General features: G+C 35.8%; 1 protein-coding gene across 2 annotated transcripts in view; it reads left to right on the top strand.

The window, feature by feature from the left end:
- LOC115066614 (uncharacterized) overlaps positions 1–25,240 on the top strand; it is a 317,677-nt gene that overhangs the window by 233,716 nt on the left and 58,721 nt on the right. For both annotated transcript variants that reach the window (XM_049452080.1, XM_049452081.1), the window contains exons 3-5: positions 5,389–5,621; positions 7,808–7,951; positions 20,397–20,503. In XM_049452080.1, coding sequence (XP_049308037.1) covers positions 5,389–5,621; positions 7,808–7,951; positions 20,397–20,503 — 484 coding nt within the window. The remainder of the gene's footprint in view (positions 1–5,388; positions 5,622–7,807; positions 7,952–20,396; positions 20,504–25,240) is intronic.

Raw genomic sequence — 25,240 nt, 5'->3', positions numbered from 1 at the left:
AGCTCTATTCATGGAAATGCTACGAATGCATCAACATTGTCAGCGAAAACAGAAATGATTATAGTTAGGAAGAAATAGATGTAAACTCTCCGGTCTCAACGAACCACTGATATTACAGTGACAACAATAAGAATTTGTCCTGGCGATCGTGATGCCTTTCCACTGTTTTTTTCATTCCGTATAGTAGGCAGACTCACACCGACTTTGGGTAGTTTAGTTGTGAAAGGCCTCTAGACTAGAATTTGTGAATTGTTTAGAGGTAAATTTTTGAGGACATTTTAATTTCGTTGAATCAATATCAGACTGTGCACGGAAACAGGGGGAGCATCGCCGCCTGAAATAATTGTAATTGTTCTTGTTATTGTTATAGTGTTGTGTTGGTAGTTGTTCTGTGATTGCGGCAGTCGCGCCACCGCAGCTTTGTCGCCGCAAATGCCGACACTGTTAACCACTTAAAAGCATACATATATACTACGTGCAAACGTACATACATATAGGTAGACATTCTTGTATCTTCAAACATACACACAACTATCTTTACTTATATCTGCTTCCAAGTGTGTGTGTAGCGCATATAGCCTTAAATTCACATCACATTAAATTCACTATGGCAATTGCAACTCAAATGAATTACTTAGTTTTATTTTAATTTCATTTCGGTTTGTGGGATTTGGTAGTATTAGTTCATGTCGAGCTTTATTCCCTCGCCGGTTCACTCGCTTTGTTTAGCATTAAAAATAGTCGCAATGTCCGATTGTGTAGCGATTTAGAAATATTCACAAAGGGCGGTACACACGCACAAACACATACACAAAAAAACATTTCACAAAACTCTAAAAATTCAAATTGAGTTGACTAGGCACATACCCAGAAGGCATTTCCATCGCCATTACATCGCTTTGCAGCGTCAAGAGCGCTTGCCGCACACATGAGCCTGCCACAACAGCGGCTTAAGTGGCAGATAATACCGCGGTAGTAGTGGTAAACATTTTTCTACTTGCTATTTTTGTTATTACTACTGGCTTTGCTGCTGTAGTTACAATTGTCCGTTTTGTTGCATTCGTTAAGCCGGTATAGAAATGCGTTACTAAGCGTCACTGCTGCAGCGTTTCATACCTAAAGGCGCTTTAAAGGTAATGGATGCAATTTATTTAGCGCCAAAAATACATATGCAAAATGCCACTGAGGGCTAATGTGCCCATCCCTGTTTTAGAGCATTCAATTTCCTACAAAACCTAATTAACAAGATATTTTTTCAAGTAGTTGGAAACGAGATATAAATTTTTCTATCTAATAATAAGAAAAAATAGAAAACCGTTAGGCGGAGGACCTTCCCATTACAATTAAAAACTCATATTTGGAGAGGCTTTCTTAGAGGTGTCTAAGTACACTGTCCGTTATGTTGCAGTAAATGTCGCTTAATGCCTGTTATTATCACATGAACGTGCGTTTTTTTATTTTCTATTTTGCTTGCTGAATTAGTAATATGACTAGATTTGGTTGTTGCCTTGAGTTCCATATGAGGACAATTGTTGCGCGGTGCTGAAGCAAAGGTGCCGATAAAGGGTTATGCCGACAGACCACAAGCAGCAGCCAGCCCACAATGTTAAGAAAAAACTGCTAACAGTACATTTGTGTAAGCATTGGCTCACATAAATCCCAACCTTTCAATTAAAAACCAAATAAACATACAAAAGAAATATATTGATGCGTGTGGCTTGTTTTTGCTCCTGTTCGCACACAATTTGCAAATTGGCAACAGCATAATTTAGCGATTTCGAAATATAAATATGTTGTAATGCTTAGCAACCAATAAGTTAAAATAGCTCATTATGCGTAAGGTCAAAAGTGAAATGCTATTTATGCGTATGTAAGTATAAATTAGCGATGCAAAATTTTAGACAATAGGCATACTATTGCAGACGTTAAGCCGATTGTCGAAGAAAGTAATGTTATTTGGAGCTTCTCCATGCCGTTGGAAATTACTTTAATAAAAAGCTGTCTGATATCTTTTATTTGAATCGATTAACAAGTAATTAAGTTCTACGTTATAACCAAGTAATCAAAGAATTGAAAGTCATTATATGAAGCACATGGTGCTAAGATCAAACTCATCATTAAATTTCAGCGTTAAACCAAAGTAGGGGCGGTGAGCTTTAATACTAATGGATCAAAACTTGCGGAAGGGTTGGTGGAGGAGTAAACAGTCAGGAACATATTATCAGCTCAAGCGTATTGTGGCGATTATTTATTGTGAAATTAGGGCGGCAATATTAGCCCTGAGTTCCTTAATGCGTAATCAATACTAGTAAAGGGATGTCTACATTCTTTTCTCTAGCATAGTTATTATATGATTAGTCTTGTTTGGGTGACTAACAAAAGTGGTATTGCAAGAAGCTGTAGGGAAAAGGTCAAGTCTCAACCACTACGGAATGAGAGGTTCCATTGGCCCCTTGTAATTTACTACTGGACTGTTGGGCCTCAGACCCGTTCAGCAAACATTAGTCAACTACTAGAAGCTGTGTAGTCGCAAGGCCTTTATGTCCCAGGGTAAATTGTAAGTGATCTAGTGAACTCTTCGCTCTTGGCAACATTCACCTATCACATACTGTAAGCGTTCAAACTGAACATTGCCCGATCGGGACTCATGCGATAAGACGGAACATCTTACTGTGTACCAGCTGCATCAGCTGCTTGGAAAAGCTAGAATCATCGCAAAATTTTCAACTCGAATGACCCAACTTTTCCATAAGTAGGCAAAAACTTTAGAATAGCTTTAGACAAGCAGGCGGAAATAAAAATAAAATGCCTAAGCAGATTTCTGAAATGTTTAGGCGTTTTAACGATAGTTAATATCCATCTGTACGTAAAAGTCTAATTGTGATTTCCCACCATCCTGAGGGATCAGTCGTTTAACTTTACTTTACCTGATGGCCTAAAGGCACTACGAACGGACCCACATTATCGAGCGAGCATCAGCTTCTCTGATAGGAAATTGTGAGAGTACCGTGAAAGCAAATGTAATACCTAAATATTCGGAAGAAATTTGCTGCTATTTTTGAGATCATTTCGATAAATGACGAAAGAAGAACAAAGAGTGGTAGATAGTGTTTTTGTTTAATTAGCGTTAGTAATAAATATTTCGAAATCAAGAGTTTAGGGCATAGATTACCAACTTCAAAGTCATGTCAAGAGAAACTTTTAAAATCAATTTTCTCATTTAATCCAGTTCTTCACCGTTTAACCAAAAGAAACCGCCAAGCAATAAACTCGGAAAATATTTCCACTGCTTGACACATTTTTATGCTCATAGCACGCTTATTCTTGCGCTTGTCGCTGCGTGGCGCCTTTTAAATTTCTGGAAATGGCAAAGCGAACTGTGAAAAAAATCACTCAGCTCTTTTAAATTTTGAAGGGCAGGCGACTTAATGCTTTTGAAAGTGTTTAAGATCGGAGGAGGAGGAGGGAGGCAAAGAAATAGGAAGCGACTGCTTCTTCTTCTGTTAACAATTGCGATATTTCTTTGTGCCATACAAAACGGCACTGCGACATACTATTCTCAATCGGTTGAGTGCTATGCACTGTAGTTTCAATACATGGACCGCAGAGGAGTTGTATATAGCTGCTAGCAGTTTTGTGTACGCGTCGCGGGGTTTATGTGGCAAAAACTCACAAAAAAAGAATGCAACGTGAATTACAAATTCAGCACAATGTTCTTTAAGGACAATGATGAAGTTCATCAGCGGCGAAAAAACGGAACATACAACAACAGCAAATAGCCAACAATTTGGTATGCTACACACGACCCATTGAGTGCCTGTAATGGCGCTGAATTGCATAAGCGCTGTGTTGAACGCCTGAAAAAATTTTAATTATTTTAAATAATGATATGATGCATAATCTGACAAACTGAATTGGACGGTTGGAGCTAAAAGTAGTTTGCGCGCCACATAGCATGCTCCACCGCTCGTTTAATAATGAAAATGACAAGAAAAGCGGACAATGCGATCAAAAGTATGCAGCGATTTTTGAAAGTTGTTTCGATTGTGTTGGGATGTTGGGTAACAAATGGGTTAGATTTTAATTAAAAAAGTTTTTGTTAAAAAAAATTGGGCTAAAATGTTTGCCATTTGTAGAAAATCTTGTGGCTATCTTTTTTTATTTCTGCCTTGAAAGTTGATTGAATAATGTTTATAAATCGTTCAACTTCATTCCGGAAATTCACGTTCTGTAAAGAATGTGTTTCGTGCGCTTCGCTCAACTTATGGTCAACATAATTGGGCTATGGAGGGTACTATTAGCAACATCATCACATACACCATCTTGAAACCCAGCATTCATAATTGGATAATATTTGACCATATTTGAGTTACCAGTCGAAATGCTCGAACGAGTCATCGAAAACTGAACTCAAAGAATGGACCGTCCGAGACGTAGCCGCGGTCAATATTTGAAAGAGAGAATTTTCAAAGGATGTTTTATTGATAATACTTAATATTCCATTAAATGTTTAAGTTTCTGTGTTTTTTCTTAAAAAAAAAAATAGGACTTCTCGAAACGGATCACCCTATATATGTGAAATAGAGTTTTAATAAATGTTTTTTATTAGTTAAAAAATAAATTAGTTTTTCAACTAAACGCATGCAAATAGTAGTATATTTTAAGTAATTATTGGAGAGCGCTACAAAGCAATACAATTTGCGATTGATTTTGATCTCGTGGTTCGTGACCACTGTATATATATAATTTGAGATTTTAAGCTTCAATAACTTCAAAAGTAATATATAATTTTATGAGTATCTTTAGTCTAGTGTATATATGTTATGTACGTGCGTTATTTCTTTGCATTTCAAATATACATACATTGCTGAACATATTGCAAATAATTCTTCGTTAGACATAATCTGATACGAAAGCGATGCAAATCCACAAATATGTAATCTACTCTAAGCTGTCCAGCGTCTTCAAATTAAATTATTTCGGAAAACGTTGAAAAACATTTATTCTACTAGTCTCGTTTAAAAATATGAAAGAATCCGTTAAAACTACAAATATGATATATTTTATTTGTTTTAATTTAAATAGAGCAGGGACAAACGTAGTCCTTCGTCACGAGATTACATAAAGTATTCCTTAAAGTATGTTAAATTCATACACTTATTTCTTCTGGAGTCTCTGGAAATCTAAATTTTGAATATACGTAATTAGTTATACAATTTCAACAACAGTACGCACTTAGGTGCTTATAATATTTTTAATGCGCCTAAAAGTGTGTCAACCTTACGTTAATTTCCCACTTTTTATTATATACGAGTGCTGGCATATTAACTTTTCTTCATACTTCCTGGAACTCAACTTTATTTACACTTTTCTTACACCTCATTGCAGGCAGCGGCGCAGCGGACCTCACCAAGGATCAGTGCAATAAAACGGTGGACATCTTCGAGGATGTCAGTTCGCCGGAGGTGAATAGCCTCAATGTAGGCCGGCCGTTAACCTGTTGGTACCGTTTCCGTACACTGAAAGGTGCACCGCGGGATTTTGTATTGCGGTTGCGTTTTAAAAAATTTAAAGTTGGCACACTGCTGAACGCTACACACTGCGAGGGCGGCTATTTACAGGTGAGTGTGACGTGTTGTGTGTGGGGAGAAAAGACTGGAAAATTGAATAATATATGTATCTACATATATTGTATTAAGTGTAAAAGGGAGTATAAGAGCGGTGGTTAGAGACGCTGGCGAGCACTCCACGCGATTTATGGCATACTTTTGCATGGCGAGCCAATATTAAAAGTGGCGTTAGCAAATATTTTCCCTCAAGTAAACAGATTGTTTGTGGGGTTTTTTGATATATTTTCAACCGCAACAACTTGTATTTTTTGCACCAAATTTTTTTTTGGTATTTGCGCTGTCTGAAAACACGCAGTAAGTTCTAGTGGTTCATATGCATGCGCCACTTTTTGAAAGCAACTACCACCACTTGGAAAAATTTGATTTATGGACGCGGACAAGCGTATTGGACGCTACGTCCTTTTTGAAGAAATACAGCAACAGCAAACGCATTCTGTAATTTATGAGTACTCAGCTCTATGGGATCGACCAGAAGTGAAAAGCACTTGAAGCGCATTTGGGTGATGCACTTCTATACCCAGTCTACGGGCGCCTGCTGGTGGACTAAAGTTTTTTTTCTATTTTTGTGGCTTTACTTTGTCACTATGTAGTTCTTTGGGTTGAGTATTTGGTAGTCACTATAATTTTTTTGGTTTTTCTTTTATTTATTTTTATTAGGGACCGACTACTTAAATTATAACATATGAGACTGCTGGAGCAATAGCAGAGTGTGAAAAAATACTTAAATATAGTTGCGTATGCTTTATACTATTAGCTTACTCTAGAGCAGTGGGCGATAACGCCCCATTGTGGGCGCTGCGGCTGTCAATGGGGGCGGTAAGAGACCCAGAAAGAAAATGGAGGCGTTGTGTAGAAAGAGGCGTAGAGATGAGAAAATATGTGAAGAACTATTATTTGCTAGAAATTTAAAGCCCGATACAAAAGGTAAAACCATATTCAATATATTGGAAAAGTTTTGCGATGAGAAAGAGATTCCTTTGAAAAATATTATTTCAATTGCTACGGATGGCGCTCCGGCTATGATAGGGTGCCATAAAGGCTTAATAGCGCACTTAAAAAATAAAATTCCAGAAGTCCTTGGCGTACATTGCGTTATTCATAGACAACATTTAGTTGCTAGAAACTTAAGTGAAAAACTATTTCAATCACTGCAATACATATGTCATCAAAGCAGTCAATAAAATCCGCAACAGCTCTTTGAATGATAGATTAGTTCTTGGAAACTAAAGATATCAAACTGGGTATTGGATCCGTTTTCAAATGTCAACACAGCAATGTCACCTCAGCTGGAAGAAGAACTTATAGAATTGACAACAAACGAAGAAATAAAAATCAAGTTCAAAAATGGTTCCAAGAATTTTGGCTACAAAAACCGATCTCGCAATTGTACCCTGGATTGTGGTCAAGCCTTCAACGATTGTTGATAGCATTCCCATCGTCATATTTGTGTGAACATGGATTTAGTGCTGTGACAACACTGCTTACTAAAAATAGAAATCGTTTGCTTGCCGAACGTGGCGACTTGCGACTGTTCTTGAGTAAATAGGAACCTGATATTAACAAACTAATTCTCTGTTTTAATACTATAAAGTTGTGTTTCAATAATCATTCTTATTGGCAGGTGGAGCCCGTAAGAGTTAACTTGAGACCTAAGCGCCGTTGTATGTTACCTACTGCGCTCAGGTTTCAAGTTGCTGGTTATAGTAAAAGTTTCGTTTAGAATTCTCCGTTAATATACATATATAGGTCACAATAATTAATTTGAAGTTATAGTGGTTTTTAAATAGGTGAAAAAATGGGGGGCGCTAAAAAAATATTTATTCTCAAAGTGGGCGGTAGACAAAATAAGTTTGGGAACCACTGATCTAGAGCAACAAGCAACTAGTAAAAGCGTTATTGATATGTTTCCCCGATATGCACTCAACTGCAAAGGCAGTGCAAAAAAAAGTGGATGTGAATGAAATTACTGAAAATTGCAAAATTCCAAAGTAAAAAAGATAAACATTTTAGAAATTTAAGCACGTCTTTACCCTTACGTGTTTTGCGGCTGTATTTTGAGAGACGCGGATTTTAGCAGGGCAGGGTTGACTTCTCTTTTTAATATAGCGTATTTTGCTTTTTATTCCGTGTTTACTTCTTTAGGTGTACTTAAATATTTGTGTATTTTTTCGCACCAGATTGTGGACGGCAATGCGAAGACTGATGTATCCAATCGCCGTGAGCCCGGAATGTTTTGTGGCGAGGCCGAGCAGCCACAGACTTTCATCAGTGAGACCAACTATGTCAAAGTGCTCTTCCACACGGATAATTTTACCGATCAGGTATGTGTATAAGGCAATGTGAACAATTTATATATATATCACTAACCGTAAATAACAAAACTACCTGTTTTTCATTTTCCGGCGAAAGTATAGTACAATAAATTATTTGTTATTATCATAATTATTTATTAATTAATATTACTAGTTTTTGAAAAAAGAAGCACAACTTTAATACATTTTTTGTTTAAATATCTAATAAAGAAGAGGTCGAGCGCGCGGTCGTTGTTTCCGTGATCGTGATATCAAAAAGAGGCCGGCCCATTACTCGTTTTTCCTCTTTGATAATGTTGGTGTGGGGTGTTGGCCAGCTGCGATATCTGCTGTAGCGGTGACATTGTGGATGATGTGTGGTGAAGTGATGTGGAATGTGTATTATGAAATGATGAATGCGGTGTGTCGGTGTTGTGCATCTATCTAGGGTTGTGTGCTGGGGTGGTACGTTGAGGCTCATTTGGCCATCCCGGCCCTCCTAGGGCTAGTTAGCCTAGGAGACGCTGTATCTGTGGCAAGGTGGCGACAACGTTGCTGAGGCTTGTCGGGCGGCGAGGTTGTGGCCCTAATGATTGGTGTAGCACTTTGTGCAACGGTTGGCGCAGTTGCTGCAGTGGTTGTTCCGCCTTCTTGACTTTGCTTAAGAAATAGCGTTTCTTCCACATTCCTACGCAACGAGGGACAAGTCGGTGGTTGTCCCTTTATCCCTCCTATCTTTCCCATTACGATTTGATATGCTTCGCTCCAGGGGTTTTCGCCCACTTTGTCGTATAGCATCTTGAAGCACGAAGTTTTGCTCGGCTTTATCGCTTTTTTGAGGTCACTGCACTTTCTTGAAAATTTCCCTCAGTCTCATACACTCGCCGCTGCCTATGCTACGTTGAATCAAAATCTCGAAATTTAGAATCTCGACAGTCAAAATACCGACAAATCAAATCTCCGAAAAATCAAAACACCGACAAATCAAAATACCGACAAATAAAGAAAAGGTGGCGTTATTCGGGATATACTTAAAATACCGAAATTCAAAATGCCGACGCATTAAAATACCGACGAAAATCATTTATATATATAACATATAGGGTCTCCGACGCTTCTTTCTTGGTGTTATAAACTTCGTGACAAACTTAATATATCCTGTTCAGGGTATAAAAACATGTCACAATGATAGTTTTGACTTTAATTCCGAACCGGAGCGCCATTTTGATCACACAGTGGCGTTCATGCATCTCGAATAGACTTTCTGTTCCCTAAATGGATCGAGATTTGCTTATCCATACCAATACAGTTCAATCGAAATAGAAGCTACTTATGAGCTATCGACTATTAGCGATGAACACCCTTTACCTGCAGGCTCCGTATTGCCATAAAGATACTTAACTTACATGCATACATAAAATGTGGTAATATTTTCTTGATTAATATCATAAGTCCCTATTAATACAAAATATGGAAATTTCAATGAAAAGTGATTATTTGAAAGATAATGACAGACCAGAGTGTGACCGTGAGTGTGATTGTGAGCCACGGCTGCCTGTGGTTAAGACAGGCGGACATTCGCCTGTCCGACAGTCTGGCACGCTGTTTCGCTGTTTGGCTGGTTAGTTACTTATTACAGAGTGACGCCCATTTGGTGGTACGCGGTTGCAAGAAGTGAAAATAATGAGAATATTGTATTACGCCCACAATGAGCGGCTGCACACACTCACATACATATATGCATGCTATTCATGCACAGTAAGTAAATGACCATACTGTATGTGTGAGTGTGTATTTATATTGAAACAAAGTTGCATCATTGCCAACAATTAGCGAGCAGTATGGTAAGCGCGCTCCGACAGCAAGCAACGTGTGCCACCAACCGCAATTGCATGAGCGCAAGTAACGGCGCGCTTTCACATCTGTGTGTGAGTGGCAATATAATTATGCAACAGGGCGGGCGAAAAATTTGAAATTTATTTTATTATTTTGCTTACACTACGTGGCAACTGAATATTCGAAAATCAATAATTCGAAATGATATCTGCAAATAAAGTAGTGCACACGTCGACTGACGGTAATCCGTGGGAAAGCGCGGCTCACATCACCACAGGACCTTGGTGCTGACAGCGATGGCCTGACTCTGCCGCAGCGATTTAATGATGACTCAACGCGGATGAATGGTTGGTTGGTTGAATGAGCGCAACTAAGGTTGTTGCTGTTGCTGTTTTTATTGCCCGCTGTTCTGCTTGCTGGTTGGAGTGACTTGTCGGCTGCTGGTGGCTGATTCTTAATTTATTCGATTATATTCGACGGTAAATTAGCAACGTAATGCCATGCGGCAAAACGATAAAGAGCGATGATGATGACATAAAACGATTCAACACACACATACACCTGTACGTGTGCTACAGGAGCAAGTAACACGCTGCACATGTAGAGTGAAATGTAACATATTTGTGGAGCGTGTGCAGCACGGCTGATGGCTTTATTGCTAGCTTCGAACATACCTCGCTGAATTCCTCTACACTTCTTTACTCTGGATATATTAATGTGGTAATGGCGTTATATGAGGTGTCCTGCGCTGGTGTTGTGAGGTGATGGAATGAAAAACGGCACGGCTCAAGAACTTGAAGGGTTTAAATGAATTCGACGCCCAGGTAAGATGACGTTCATCGAAATGGTCGGGGAAGGCTGTAAAGCCCTCTCGAAGCTCCCCCAATGGCACTTCTTCAGCGGAGCGCAACCATGAGGTATATTGATAAACTTCCGCAGAATGCTCTTCACGAGGCTCTCTTTCCTTAACTTGCACTTGTATACAGCTAGACCTGCCTTATACAATGCCCACTGGAGCCACTTCTATGGATGACGCCAATTGGAAAATGGCTTGATCTTTGGATTGCATCACAAGAGGAAAAATTTTAGCGTAATGGTATTCGAGTTTTGCCATAAAAATGGGAAAAGTAGTGAATGACGATGGATAATATTTCGAAAAATTCACTCAAAACCATTTTCTTACAATAAAATTGCTTGATTAAGCTTCCTACATCGCATCTACTCTTTTATTAGCATACATAGAAAAACATCTATAGAAGCACTGAACATTAAGTTATCCACAATGAGCTTAAATGATGGAAGAAAAAAATATATACTATAAATCTGTGTTCCGCAACCGATTTTTGATTCGTATTATATCAGAACTTAAAATGAAAACATTACTGTTGTGTAATAAAGCATATTAATGCCAGCACCACGTTGTAAACTATAACCAAGTTTTAATATGTATGTTTATTCCTCAGCCACCGAATCAGATAATTTTGAATACCACAAGCACCTAGATTCCGTGACTGTGGAGCTATTTCCGTCCCCACCGCCACATCGTTAAGCGCGAAATGCCATTTACGCTAGCGACTTATTAAATATTGACACGCCACTCACATACGTCATTAACGCCCATGAAGAGATGCTCACAACACGATGACCATTGTTATGAAAGGAGTTCCGCTGGCTGTTGCAGTAGGAGATCCACCGTGAAGGTTATTATCAAACAAAGGCTGCAAAGCATTTAAATGACTTTGTGAGTTTATACATCTATATATCTGAGATCGGCTGAACTTAACCAATTTGCTTCCTTTAAAAACGGGAAAACAATCAAAATCTGTGCAAATGGTTGCCTGTTTTTTCCAAAAACTGGACATGTCGTAGTTATACCCCTACAATTGCATTTTTTAACTTACAAAACATTGTATAATTCTGACTTGGCACCGAATGACTTATTTTATTATCGTACATAAAATAAAACTAAAGGTTGAAGAGGCGGTTGATGAATTCAAAACGGATGGTTGGGAGATACCGAAATATAAAAGGAATCCCTCTTAGTTATTAATAGTATTAATATTAAATAAATTAAAAATTATATACTTGACTTTAGCATTAAATTTCAAAACAAGTTTGCTCCTTTAAACCTCAAGAGCTTTCAGTCCAAGTTTTTATGGTATTAGTGGTACCAGCATTCTGTATTCCTTTTGAAGTAAACAGCTTTTGTAACTTTCTTCAGTAATATTTTACCTCTGCATGCAAATATTGTAACTCAGTTGTACTTAAAGTACTGTCGTTCCATTTTTTATCAATCCGCATGTAAATGGATGAGTGTGATTCACACGCCTGCATAAATCGGTAACAATCATTAATTTATGCCGCCAAAGAAGAAGTCCCGACGAGCATTTGCATATACACTCGGACAAGGCAGTTGAAATAAAGATTTAAGAAGTGCAAGAAGAAGAACATGTATAAGCACAGGTAACCATATATCAGTTAATACGAGTACATATTGGGCAATATTTATATGCTTGTTCATGTGGGAAAGGGCGTGTTGTGAAGCCATCAAAAGTGGATAATCTCTGCCAGCTGTATCTTTGCAGAATTTACCGCTAACGTCGCTTTAACTGTGCATACAAGCACATAGTTTATTGGCGGGTACGAGTATAATCGCATGAATTACGTCTTTGACATGCAGAGACCAGTCGCGTGACGCGAATGGTCGTGTATCAGAAGTGCGGGTTTTGGTTTGTGTAAAGACCAATTTGTTAATGGTGATCCAGCAAGCGGACTGCTGCTGTGATATTGTGCTACCCTTTGACAATATTTTCCGTTTTAATTTTCTCTCTCCATTATACTATATGAACTATGAACTATGAACTAGTTATGATATGCCTGGATTTGATGGTGCCCATCCATGACTCTGTAGCGTGTTTTAAATGAAAGTTCCATTTAAGGTAAGGTGAGCTTACTATAATGCTTTCCATTGTTTACAATGGCACACTTCTGAAAGCTCAAATAATAAACATTGAAATTAAAATTAAAGGCAACGGAAGCTGTTGGTGAAGATGATTATGTTAATGGCTGCACAGTGTTTTTATTAATAATAAATTTTAGAAAAAGTTTCTTTTAACCTTATTTCTATTAGTTATGTTAATGGCTGCACAGTGTTTTTATTAATAATAAATTTTAGAAAAAGTTTCTTTTAATATTCCCAAATATAAAAACGCGTAATGGGCGAATTTTTATGGAAAATATTTAAAAGAAGACATCTTTTATAACAAAATACTATATAATAATGTTTTCTTTTAATAAATAATAAGCGATGTGAGTTATTGAATGGCAAAAACATCTATTTTATCATCTGTCCAACGGCAGTGAGAATGGGCTAGATTAGTGAAGAGATTAAATGTAATCTTAGCACTTAAAATTTTTGTTCGAAACATTGCATAAAGAAAATAATAATTTTAAAAGGCTTGAAAAATGTTTATCAAAAAATGTTTTTTTTTCGAATACGGAATATTAAAAAAAAATAATATTTTAATATCAAACGATTACATAACATTTTGTTCGATTGTAAAGGGTGATCCGTTTTGACGTTCCTTACTTAAAGAAAAAAAAACAGAAACTTAATGGGGAACGTTTATTCAATATTATCTGACTACGGATATGTCTGTCCTATTACACCGGCCGCCATCATTTTCCTTGTTCAAGTTCTGATTATTTTTTTCCACTAATTTGGTAGTGCTGATCACGAAATTATGCCTCATTTTATCGTATCACACATAGCAGGTTAAAAAAAAGAACAAAAAAAGACAATTTCTACCTTTCGGTAGACCTATGACATGGAGAGAGTAGACAAATCATATTGATGATTGTTATTTTTGCAGTACAAATGTGAAAGGTTTTAATACTAAAAAGAAAAATAAAATTGTCTACGCAAATGTATCTTCAGTTACACGGCCGATTCCACATGGTCCAGACATGGCAGTGACCCTTCCAAGCTTAATATCTGATCTTAATTCAACATCATCAGAACATAATTTACAGCGTCAAGAGTCGACGGAAGTTTATGAACCAATTTTAAATCAACCACAGAAATTTACTCAAGGTCAATTAAATGATTTAGTTAGAGTTATAAATCTTTCTAAAAAATCTGCTCAACTTCTTGGATCTAGACTTCATGCAAAACATCGTTTAGCTCCAAATACATACTCGTATTTTGCATTGTATAGAAAACGTTAAGCAGAATTTGTACCTTTTTTTAGTCAGGAAGAATCATAGGAGATCATTGGAGAATAAAGAATTGAATTTTACAAAAAAAAATTCAATTTGTTGTAAAAGTTCGAAAATTACAGAAATAACCCAGAAGTTAACTTTAACCTTGAATAACTTTTAAAGGAGTGAGTATATCGAAAAATTGTCCAGACTTTTTTGTAGAGCATTCAATTCTATATAAGAATATGACTTTTTTATTCCTACAAACGAGAAAGTTCCAGAGAAAAAAAAAATATTTGTGAAAAGTGGCAAAACTCCATGTAATTTCAATGGGAAATGTATCGTGTTTGGGGCAAGGTTTATTATGAAAATTAAGGGCTTTTTATGGTCTGATATTGTTTTTCAGATGGAAAACTAAAATTAGGCAGTGTAGTTAGGGGGTGTCTCGTAAAAAATAATCAATTTGGTAAATAACGGACACCTTAATGTTCAAATATGTTTTTTCGTAATATGATTATTGATTTTTTCTTTACATTTAAAAAAAAATGCTTTTTCCTCCTTTTAAAAATATCTGATGTGATAGAGCACATATGTAGGTGTTTTCGTGTTTAAAATAGTAGAAAATTTTGATATTTGTGGCTCAAATACAAACAACGATCAAAAAATTTTCATTTGTCGGCCATCGGTCGGTCGGTCGGTCGGTGTTATCGATGAGTCCAATTTTTGATGACTCATTCAAACATTTGACTGGCTTCAGTTCTTGCACAAGTGTGAAAGTGGTTTATAAAGCTGAGGCTTATACAGATTATTATAAAAATTTTCGAAGTCATAAAAAAAGTTGAAGTTTCACGACTTTGTTGTTGGTGGTACTGTAGCTTCGAACTAAATTACAATCAAAACCAATTAATATGGAATTCAATAGCTTAAACTAAAATAACCAATGAAATGAAAGCTTATGAAAAATTTGGCGAAACTGGTTCAACATTTCTTTATTTGTTAACTCCAAAATGTAAAAAAAAGCTTAATAACTTAAGTGCTCAGAATCAATTTACTTAGAAGTGAAAAGGGTTAAAAGCAATTAAAGTAAGAAGCAAACGACACAGTTATGGAAAAAATTAATTAATATTGACATTTTTTGCAGTAAGTTTTAAAGCTTTAAACTTTTTAAATAATTAAATAGACAATTATTGAGCTTACATATGCGTATACGAACATTCCAATACACTCCTGCACCGTAAAGCTCACCCAAGTACACATGTATGCGTAACTGAAGAATTCACAATGAAATGCACGTCGCCGACAACGCATATACATACATACATACATACATATGTACATGTGCATGTATGTTGTTTGGATTATAACACTCAACACTCACCTGGCAAGTTCAATGACTTGACGCCTGTAGCTTCTTTCCGGCTTTGCTGCATGGTGTACCTCTTTCTCTACGATGCTCCTTATACACTCTCGAACAATACGCTTAAAATACCCATACATACATATTAACATTAAAAATTATTGTGAGGAAGTATGTGTGCGAATGTTGCAGTATTAGTGTTGATGTGCTCATGTTAAAAGTACATAAAAAATTGCTCGAGAGCATAACACGACAGTTCACAACAACAATAAAGACTAAAAAAGTGCTGTGTGAATAGAAGCATCTAAATAAAGGGAGAAAAAATAATAAAAACAAAGCTGTATACACAACTACCAACGACAAAATCAATGCCATGTCAGGCATCAGCACATAAATAAAAAACAAAGATACACAGACATTTGTGAACTTCTCAGCGCGCCCATTACGTGAAGCGATTTCCTTATATTCACACTTCTATGAAGAAATCTTTCTAATACATACATACACATATAGAAGGTGTAGAGAGCCACTCACCTGAATGTTTATAAATTTTAAAGTAAGCAAATGGAAGTGTGGCAGAGACTGCTGAGCGGAAGTCTAAAATAGTTCAGAGTGAGATTGGTAGAGAAAGTATAATCTTAATAGCTTTCAGGTACATATTTATAAGCGAAAAGATATATGTCCATTAGGGTGATCGTTATTTCCTATATTAATTGTTTTTTTTTTTGCCAACGCTCGCCGAAGTTTCAGTTTTTGTTTTAAAAATAATGATTCACCCAGCAACACATACAAAGTCATACACGCATGGTCATATTCTTAAGCGCAACTTTAAGTTTTAACACATTCTCACACATACATATACAACCCATAATCACTTGTTTAGCTGCCTTTATTAGCGGTTGCATGTACAAACACGCACATATGTTTTATATAGTTATGTGGTAGTTACTTGCATTGCCAGTAATTTACTGCTACCTACTTGCAGCACCCGACCGTTACATCAATGTATCAACGGGCTTTAGGGAGAATAAGCATACTCATGTTATATACACAGATTTTAGTAAAGCTTTTAATAAAGTAAACCATTCAATTCTTTTGAATAAAATTGATCTTTTTGGTTTTCAACCAATATTTCTAAAATGGGTTGCTTTTTATCTTAGTAATAGAACTCAAAAAGTTATATTTAATGACACTTTTTCGAACATAATCAATGTTCCTTACAAAAAATCTTTTTATATCTTTGGTGAGACCTATATTAATATGTTTCTGTGTGTTGGAACCCTAGTTAGAGTCCGTTCAAAAACAATTTTTACTTTTTGCCTTAAATCATTTGGCGTTAAATCTTCCCCCTTATATCAACTGTTTAAATCTCCCCACACTCGATACTCGTAGGGGAGTGCTTGATATAATATTTCTTGTAAAACTCATGAAGTCAGTCTGTAGTCCATCTCTCTTATCTGATATTAATTTTAACGGTCCCGCTCGCTCTAACAGGCAATTGAGACCTTTCCTTTTAAAATTTTCTAGGACAAATTTTGAGTTAATTGAATTATTTAGCCGTATATGCCACGATTTCAACTCTCATTCCAGCATAATTGATTTGACAGACACACTCTTTACCATTAAAAAAATTATTTTATCTATTCTTAACAAGTAACAAAAATAAATAAAAAATAGTAAACTTACTTTAATTTAATTCTTAATTTTGGCTGTTGAAATTTTTGTTTCTGTAGCTGAGCAGATTAAGATCGCAACGCTTTAAACTCTCTATCCTTTATGACTAGGCCAATTCTGCTCGTTTGCATTGCGCCCTTAGAGTCGGTTGGGCAGGAGTAGGGTAATCGTTGGGTATTATTAATATTAATTGTATCATCATTTCCTATGAAAGAGTGCAAAGGGCAGTAAGGTGAACGGTTAATTATATCTTAGTAGCTCAAATAATGTTTCATTGAGTTCTATTACTCACACACTCATACATTCACATATACAGTAGAAACTCGATTAACCGGACTAATTGTTGTCGATAGCCATTTGGATAATCGAATGTATGAAGAAAAACAAATAGATATTCATATCCTGCAACGAAAATCAATGTTTATTAAGAAATGATCACTTACTTATGTATGTATGTACATATTTTCTTAGATTACACTACATACGTAATACTAAACTGCAGCATTAATCATGAAATACAATAAAATATTTAGGTACGTATGTACGAATAATTTGTCTACAATATGTATTTGGTAATTTGCATTTGGTAATCATGAAATAAGTAGGTAGGTAATAAGTTTAATTTGGTTTAAAATGGTAATTGTCATTTAACGTAAGCAACTTTTTCTCTTCATTGCTGCTATATCACGAATTCGTTTCAGTTGTAGTAGACTCACAGTATTACTCTAGGGGTATTCTCTCGCTCTTGCAAACCCCTTGCACGGTGCAAGAATTGCATATATTTTCTCTCGGTGCACCGGCACAACAACAAACACACGCAGAAAAACGCGCGGGGCAGCGGCAGCGACCCCTCACTGCGCGAGCGGAATATGCAAGTTCCGACACGTTCATGATTCCATAATTTCTACGTAGGTACATATAAATTGGTCGCGATTGGTAGTCCGGATAATCGCGAATCCGTATAACTGAGGGCCGGATAAACGAGTTTCTACTGTATACATATAATATGTATAAGGTGGAGGTTAAACTTTTGTATTTTTTACATACTATCTGAACTAGTTATCACGAAAATCGAGTTCTGGTGAGGATCCCAGTAAGCAACGGGAAAAAGTTAATCTTTAACCACCGGACAGCTTTTACAACAGCCTTTTAATACTGGTATGCCTACCAACAAAACAGTAGTCTGAGTGGAGCACTCCTTTTTTTTGCATTTTCTGTTCCCTTATACCCTAAGAATTAATGTAGAAACCTTCATTACCATTGGAAGGTTTCGAAAAAGGCCCCAAAATTATAATACCTGAAATGTGAAAAAAGTTCTGTTGTAGAATAAAAATTTCTATGAAAAAAATGACAAAAAAACAGCTCAGATTACCGTACTGACCCCTTAATTGCTGTGAACTCAGCATGGAAGATACTGATGTAATCTCGTAGTCGGAAGGAAATAAACAGGACTTTTTCAATCTAGACCCCTGGGGGCGCCATATATACGTCGACTGGTGCATTAGAATCTGCTATCTTTACCGGTTGTTCAGTGAGAATTTCATAACATTTGATTGATTGGAAGCGAAGTTATTACGTTTTAAGTGTCTGCATGTTTGTGTTATAGGTGCGAAAATAAACTTCGAACAAAGAGCCAACATTAAATTTTGCTTTAAAATTGATACAACTTTTACCAAAACGTTTCAATTGATGAAACAATGGCGATTATTGCCTATCCCGTAGCAGAGTGCACGAATGACCGATTATTGGACCAAAAATCACATTTTAACCATTAACCATTCTCCTCATTCACCTCATATGGCACCGTGCGACTTCTTTCCTTTCGAAAATGCATTTGCCCATAAAAGGAAAGCGTTATGCAGACATAGAGGCCATTCAAAAGGCTTGTACCGGCATACTTGCTGCCACACCGGCCAATGACCTAAACCACTCGTTCGACATGCTTTTGGACAATGCAAAATGCTGTATTGAAGCAGAAGGAGACTGTTTTGAATAAAATAAATTGATTTTGCCGAAAAAACAGTTTGTTTTGTTTTTTAAGTCCGGTTTACTTTGGAACGCCCTTCGTAATTTTGCCAAAAAGGCATCTCTGCCACTCGATTATCTAGTTGGACCCATCTATTTAGAAACTTATCCTTGTATCTTTGTCCACCTTTCTTCCTCTTCTCTTGAAGGGCAGTTAATATTGGAGACTGAATTTTAGTTTAATTTTACAGGATTTGTGGTGTCGGGTGAAAACGGGAACTTACTAAGTATCCTAGAATGGCCCTGATTACAGAAGACTACTATTTCTTCAGTTTAGTGTCTCACTTGACGTGCTTTAAGAACTACGCTAATGTTGTTGCTATTTGTATTCTTTCTTTATGTCTTACCACGTATTTTTCATCCCTTATACCATATATTATAACTTATACCAATATAGCGTGTGGAATTTTCGGCCTTACAAATATTTTTTTCAATATTTGTAGTTACAATGCACTTTAAATACTCTCTCGAATTTTTAATTCTTTGTTGTGATATTATATATTATGCCAGATATAGTTATAATGTTATCGAAATCAAAACGAAAAAATCGTTTGCTATAAGAATAAATTATCAAGTAATTACATAAAACAAGTTGAAACAGTATTTGAAAAAGTGTGTTGCAAACAGAACAAAACGTTCAATTTGGCGTAGCGATAATGATAACCTAATTTTTCAAGAACCCGAAAATTTCTGAGGTTAATTTGTGTCGATAAAAAGAATTGATTTGGTAAAAGGTAAAAGCTTCTATAAAAAGGATATGATGAAAATTATTATTAATTTGCATTTGGTAATAAGTTAACTGATTTATTTTAACGCGTTTAAGTTTTTCGTGATCTTGAAATTTTGTAACTTCTGGTTCGACCCCTATTATCCTTGCAGTTACTCCATTCCTACACAACCTTTTATGGGTATTGGCGGACGCTGTTTAGCGGTGTAAAGTACAAAAGATTAATAAGCAGAAATATATGTTTGTACATTAGTGCCGCGTTATGGGTGCAATAAAAATTTTCAATTTACGTTTTATTAACATAAGTAGACAGTCACTGAAGCAGGATTAGGTGGTGTTTGTATTATATGTAAACAAATGCAAATGCAAGCCGTAATTGAAAAGCGAAAATTCACCAAAATCGAAAAAAATACGACTGTATAAAAAATAAAATATAGCATACACATATAAGTGTATATACAAGTAAGTGCTTGCAAATAGAAAAAAAAATTTCCATTAGCATGAGCCCTGTACAAAGCAGCTGTGTTTGATAAACTTTTACTATTCAATTGCAAATAGCTTTACAACCACACAAACAAATGTATATAATAAAATGTCTATCTATGTTCGCCTTGCATTTATTCTGTATCTTCTCTTCTTCCATTCCCTTTTTGCAGACATATTTCACATTTGATTCGCGTGCAGAACAACAAACGGAAGTGTATTTACGCTATGGCCAACATCCGGAGCTGTATCCCAATCGTCGGGGCGAAGTGGTGCAAGGGTAAGTACCAGCAAGCACACACATATTCACATATAAACAAACGACATCTGTGAAAATTATATTGGCCTTATACATTTACTTTATATCACACCTGCGTCGCTGTTTAGTTAAATATTGCGTTTGGCCATCAAATGTTACGTATACGCCACCGGCGGGTTGCCTTTCGTCGCACAAAAAGTAGTAAGTGACTGGCAATGCTTCACTGAGCGTTGCCACAACAAATAACTGTGCATGCTCACTCCTGGTGTCGTCACATGAGAAAGAGCTTTAGTTACTTCATCGTTTATCGTCCGTCCGTCTGATTGCGTACTGTAACCTTTTTTCAGCATCCCTCAATGGCTTCTAGCGTTCGGCTGTGCCGCTGCTGCTGCTGCTGTGAGGCAATATTTTAATTCTATTATTATTATTACGCGGAACTTAAGTGCTTTCAGCTGGCGTAATCATATTGTTACACGTGCAGCTAAGCGCGGTGGTGAAGCTGGCGTATGCGGTGAAGTTGATGAATGACGGACCGATAAAATGAATGAAATTAAAATAATGGAAAGGAATTCGTATGTAGGCAATTGAATGTAGGTGGTAAAATATTTTGCAGTACAAATCAGACCCAGTTCTTACCAATTTATCGTTGAGAGGTTCACTGTCTGTATAGCTGAAGAAGTCCAAAAGAATCAAAAAACATAACAAGTGTTAAAAATTAAATTGAACAGACGAGAGAGTTTTAGACACTTTGTTTCGTTGCTATAAAGACATTATATTTTTGTGAAATACTGAAAGGAATTCCAAAAACGAATTATCTTATTTTAAACCTATATGGTAATTATAACAATTCCTTAAAATACATATTTTCTAACGGTACTTTTTTTTATTGTAAGTGGAATGCTTTGAAAACGGTGATTCATTCCCTCACATTGATTAGTGTCATTTAGAGTTTTAAATTAATTTTAATAAATTTCATACTTAACGATAAAGAAAAGAGAGCTATAGACCCTTTGAATGGTGAGTGAAAAACCTCAAGCTTTTTTGAGATACGAAAAAAGTTAATTTACGTGGGGATGCGCGATTATAGATTCAAAAACACCAAATCGCCTGTATCGATAAATGTAATTAGTAGCCGGCAAATTAAAACGTGTGCGTATGGTTTCACGGTTCAATTCAAAGAGTGTTCTTTATTCCGTTTTATGGAATCACTTAACCAAAATCTTTAACTAACGGCTTAATCTAGTGGTAATGTAAGTATGTCTTACAAAAATGGGTAAGTAATTATCTTTCGTTTCGTGTACTAGCTTATGTTAAGGTAAGTATTAAAGTAAGTAATAGATTACAAACGCATTATTAGGGTAATCATTTTATATAATAGAGTTTATTAATTTAATTTTTATTAATTCAATATTCAATATTTTACAATTCATTTAAATATTTATGTTTTAGGTATAAATATGTCGCTTGACGCAACATTGAGGATTCGTCCAATCGCGGCATTGGGAATTTGGGAAGCTCGGTAACAGTGATGTGAAAGTACCTGAGTAACAAAAATAATTATGGCCAAAGAACTTACTATGGTCGGAAAAAAAATATTAACACGCGACTGGAAAAAGAAGCTTTTCGACAGTTATCAAATAAAACGACGTCAATACGGAAAGTGAAAAGAGGGAATCAAATTTATGTATTTGTTCCAACAATTTGGAGTGCGGTAAAACAAAATCCTAACATTGTGCGTCAGTAAATGCAGAAATAGCCTCTTTTGAAAACTATCTATAAAGTCTCTCCTTCCAGTTTTGCATGACATCACATGAATAAAGACTGGTATCAGGTGAAATGAAGAAAAGCAAATTTTTGAGTAATACGGTTGCGGCAAAGTAGACAATTCGCTTACAAAAAAACTTTAATATTATTTCTAGGTAATTTTTTCCGATGAGAAAAAGTTCAACATTGGTTGTCCGTATGGCTTTTTGAGATACCGGAGAGCCGCGATATTTTTCACAGCACAATTTCGGCGGAAGCTCACCAATGGTATCGGTCGTTTTTTCAAATTCCGGAACTGTACTGTTGGTGTTCTCTTCTTGCCGAATGAATAGTTCCGAGTACCAGGAAGTATTGGAAGCAAATCTGCTGCCCTTTATATCCACAGTCGTTCTCAATTTGTTTCTCTTTTCAGCAAAACAACGCAAGAATCCATACGACCAGGTCAACAAAAACGTGGCTTCAACGTAAAAATATCGTTATTTTTGGATGGTCCGCTTGTTCTCCTTATGTAAGTCCTATTGAGAACATCTGAGGATAACTGGCGAAAAAGTTTTTCTAGGATTATCGTCATTTTAAAACGATTTCTGAGCTTAAAACCGTTATTTTGGATCCATAAATCCATTTAAAGTAAAACCTGTTTGTGATAACTACAATTAACATAAAACGAAATGGAATTAGTCTTAAATTTAAATAAGAGAGAGATTATAAATTATACCTACAATAAAATACCATATTGGGTTGTCAAAAAAGTCTCGCGGTATTTTATTGATTTTTTTTTATTGAAATTGAAACGAATTTTTGATGACTCATGCCTAGCTCTTGACCGATGCTACGGCTGCTACTATGCCGGTCTCTTTCGACCAACTCAGCGAATTTATCGCAATTTTCGACGACAGGCCTTGCGGAGCGTGGCGCATCTTCGACCACCTCTACATCAGAACGAAAACGTTGAAACCATCGTTATGCGGTGGAAATGGAAACTGTATCGGGTCCATAAACTGCACAAATTTTATTGGCGGCTTGAGATGCATTTTTGCCTTTATCGTAGTAGTACTGTAAAATATGCTGTATTTTCTCTCCATTTTGCTCCATGTTTGCGACGTTATAACTCACGAACGGCTTCAAAGAAACGACAATCAATCAAACACGTATTACCGCGTGAAATGAGCTTTCCAAAAAGGTATAGCATAACCCGATGCGACGAATAAAACTAGAACTACGCGCTTTCAGCGCCAACTAGCGAACATACCCAATATTTTCAAGAATTGTATTTAAATTTCATTTTGCTTCGTTCTTTACATTCCAGTTCTGCTTATTTCCAGTGCTTAACTAGAGTTTATCGTCATCCGTAATCATTTTAAAATTCCGCCGAACTTATCGGCTTCCTTATAAAAAACGGTCCACACCCATACATTTCTAAGTACTTACATACATATGTATGCACATATCTTAACTTGTCCTGAGTGTACTTCACCTTATTCAAACTAATCAAACTTTGCCTTCATGTACATTTATATATAGTTATTCTCTCCAGCAATTCAAATAAAATTCAATTACCTTTCGAGTTGATAAGCATTAATGAATTTGCCTTCCAACATATTATGCGTATGTAAATTTAATATCGATTTTCTACGTCAGTACAACTCATATCATTCATTTCCAATGATTGCTCTGAGCAAAGAAAGAAATCATTTTCAAATGAAGGCATAGTTATTGCTGTGTTTGTTTCCTTACAATGGCATGATAAAGGATATTAAATGAGGTTTCTTTACTTTTTTGCGGGCGTAAATAAATTTTATATTCGCAAACTAGTCCCTTCTTTTCCGACAATTTCTGACAACAGCAGATAACTAATTGAATTCGTAAAAAGTAGAGAAATAAAGGAAATGGTACACGGTTGACAATAATTGATTTATTACTATATTTTGATTTTTGTACAGTGCGTACTTGTGTTTTATCTTAATTTCATAAAATTCGTTTGCTAGAGGAATATACTTTTTATTTAAATTAATCTCAGAAGACTTACCATATCATATAAAAAAATTTAAAAACTAAATGGGAAAGTAAATCACCTTGAGCATTTATATTGAGCTGCAAATGGTACTTTATGGCAATAAATGTACAAAATAATAAGTAATCTTAAAAATCAATCAACTTTATTTAATTCATTCTAAGGATATGTTGTTGTAATGTGAAGGATATTTATATATTTCTTCCAATATTTTGTTCTATTAAAAACAAGAAAAAACGTTGACCTCGGCTGCACTGAAGCTATAATACTATTCACAATTGTTTTTTTTTTACAGAAAAAAAAGGTATAAAAAGACATTCTTCTTCGTTTTTGAAAAAGCTATATGCTGACCTAGTCCGATTTGTACAATATGTATGTTCAGAGAGTGTAGCGATGCCTTTAATAATAGTCTATGAAAAATATCGTTGAGATAATTTGTCAAATCAAAAAGTTCTATACAGGGACCCGAGTTCGATCAGTCAGTTTGTGTGGAAGCTATACGCAAAAATTGTGGATTCCAACAAATGATCATTTTATGAAAGACCAGATCCAGTATATACAGACGGACAGGGCTAAATCGATGCAGCTCGTCTCGATGATCATTTAAATACACCCTTACAAAGAAATTAGAAGCCACTGTTCCCTAATATCTTTACAGTGCTTAATAAATTTAAAATATTTTCGCGATAAGTGGTTGATAAAAAACTCGAATATTTAAAAAACTTAAAATAAAGTAGAACTTCAATAAAAACCTTACATAGTGTTCCCTCATTACTGTCAAAACAAAATTAATTCGTTTTATTAACAAAATTATTTTGTTTAAAATGTACATATACACAAGTATATTGTTGTTCCATTTTTCCATTAGTTTAGTTAAATGCGCCTACAGAATAGCGGCCGTTTCAACGAAACTTATTTACTTCAGCAAATTATTTACATACTTTACAAATTAAAATATAATTATTTAAGTTTATTGTCACAAA

The sequence above is a fragment of the Bactrocera dorsalis genome, chromosome 3 (assembly GCF_023373825.1).
Source record: "Bactrocera dorsalis isolate Fly_Bdor chromosome 3, ASM2337382v1, whole genome shotgun sequence".
Classification (NCBI taxonomy): Eukaryota; Metazoa; Arthropoda; class Insecta; order Diptera; family Tephritidae; genus Bactrocera; species Bactrocera dorsalis.
The sequence above is the reverse complement of the archived record's forward strand: the minus strand, read 5'-3'. Positions and strand labels throughout refer to the sequence as shown.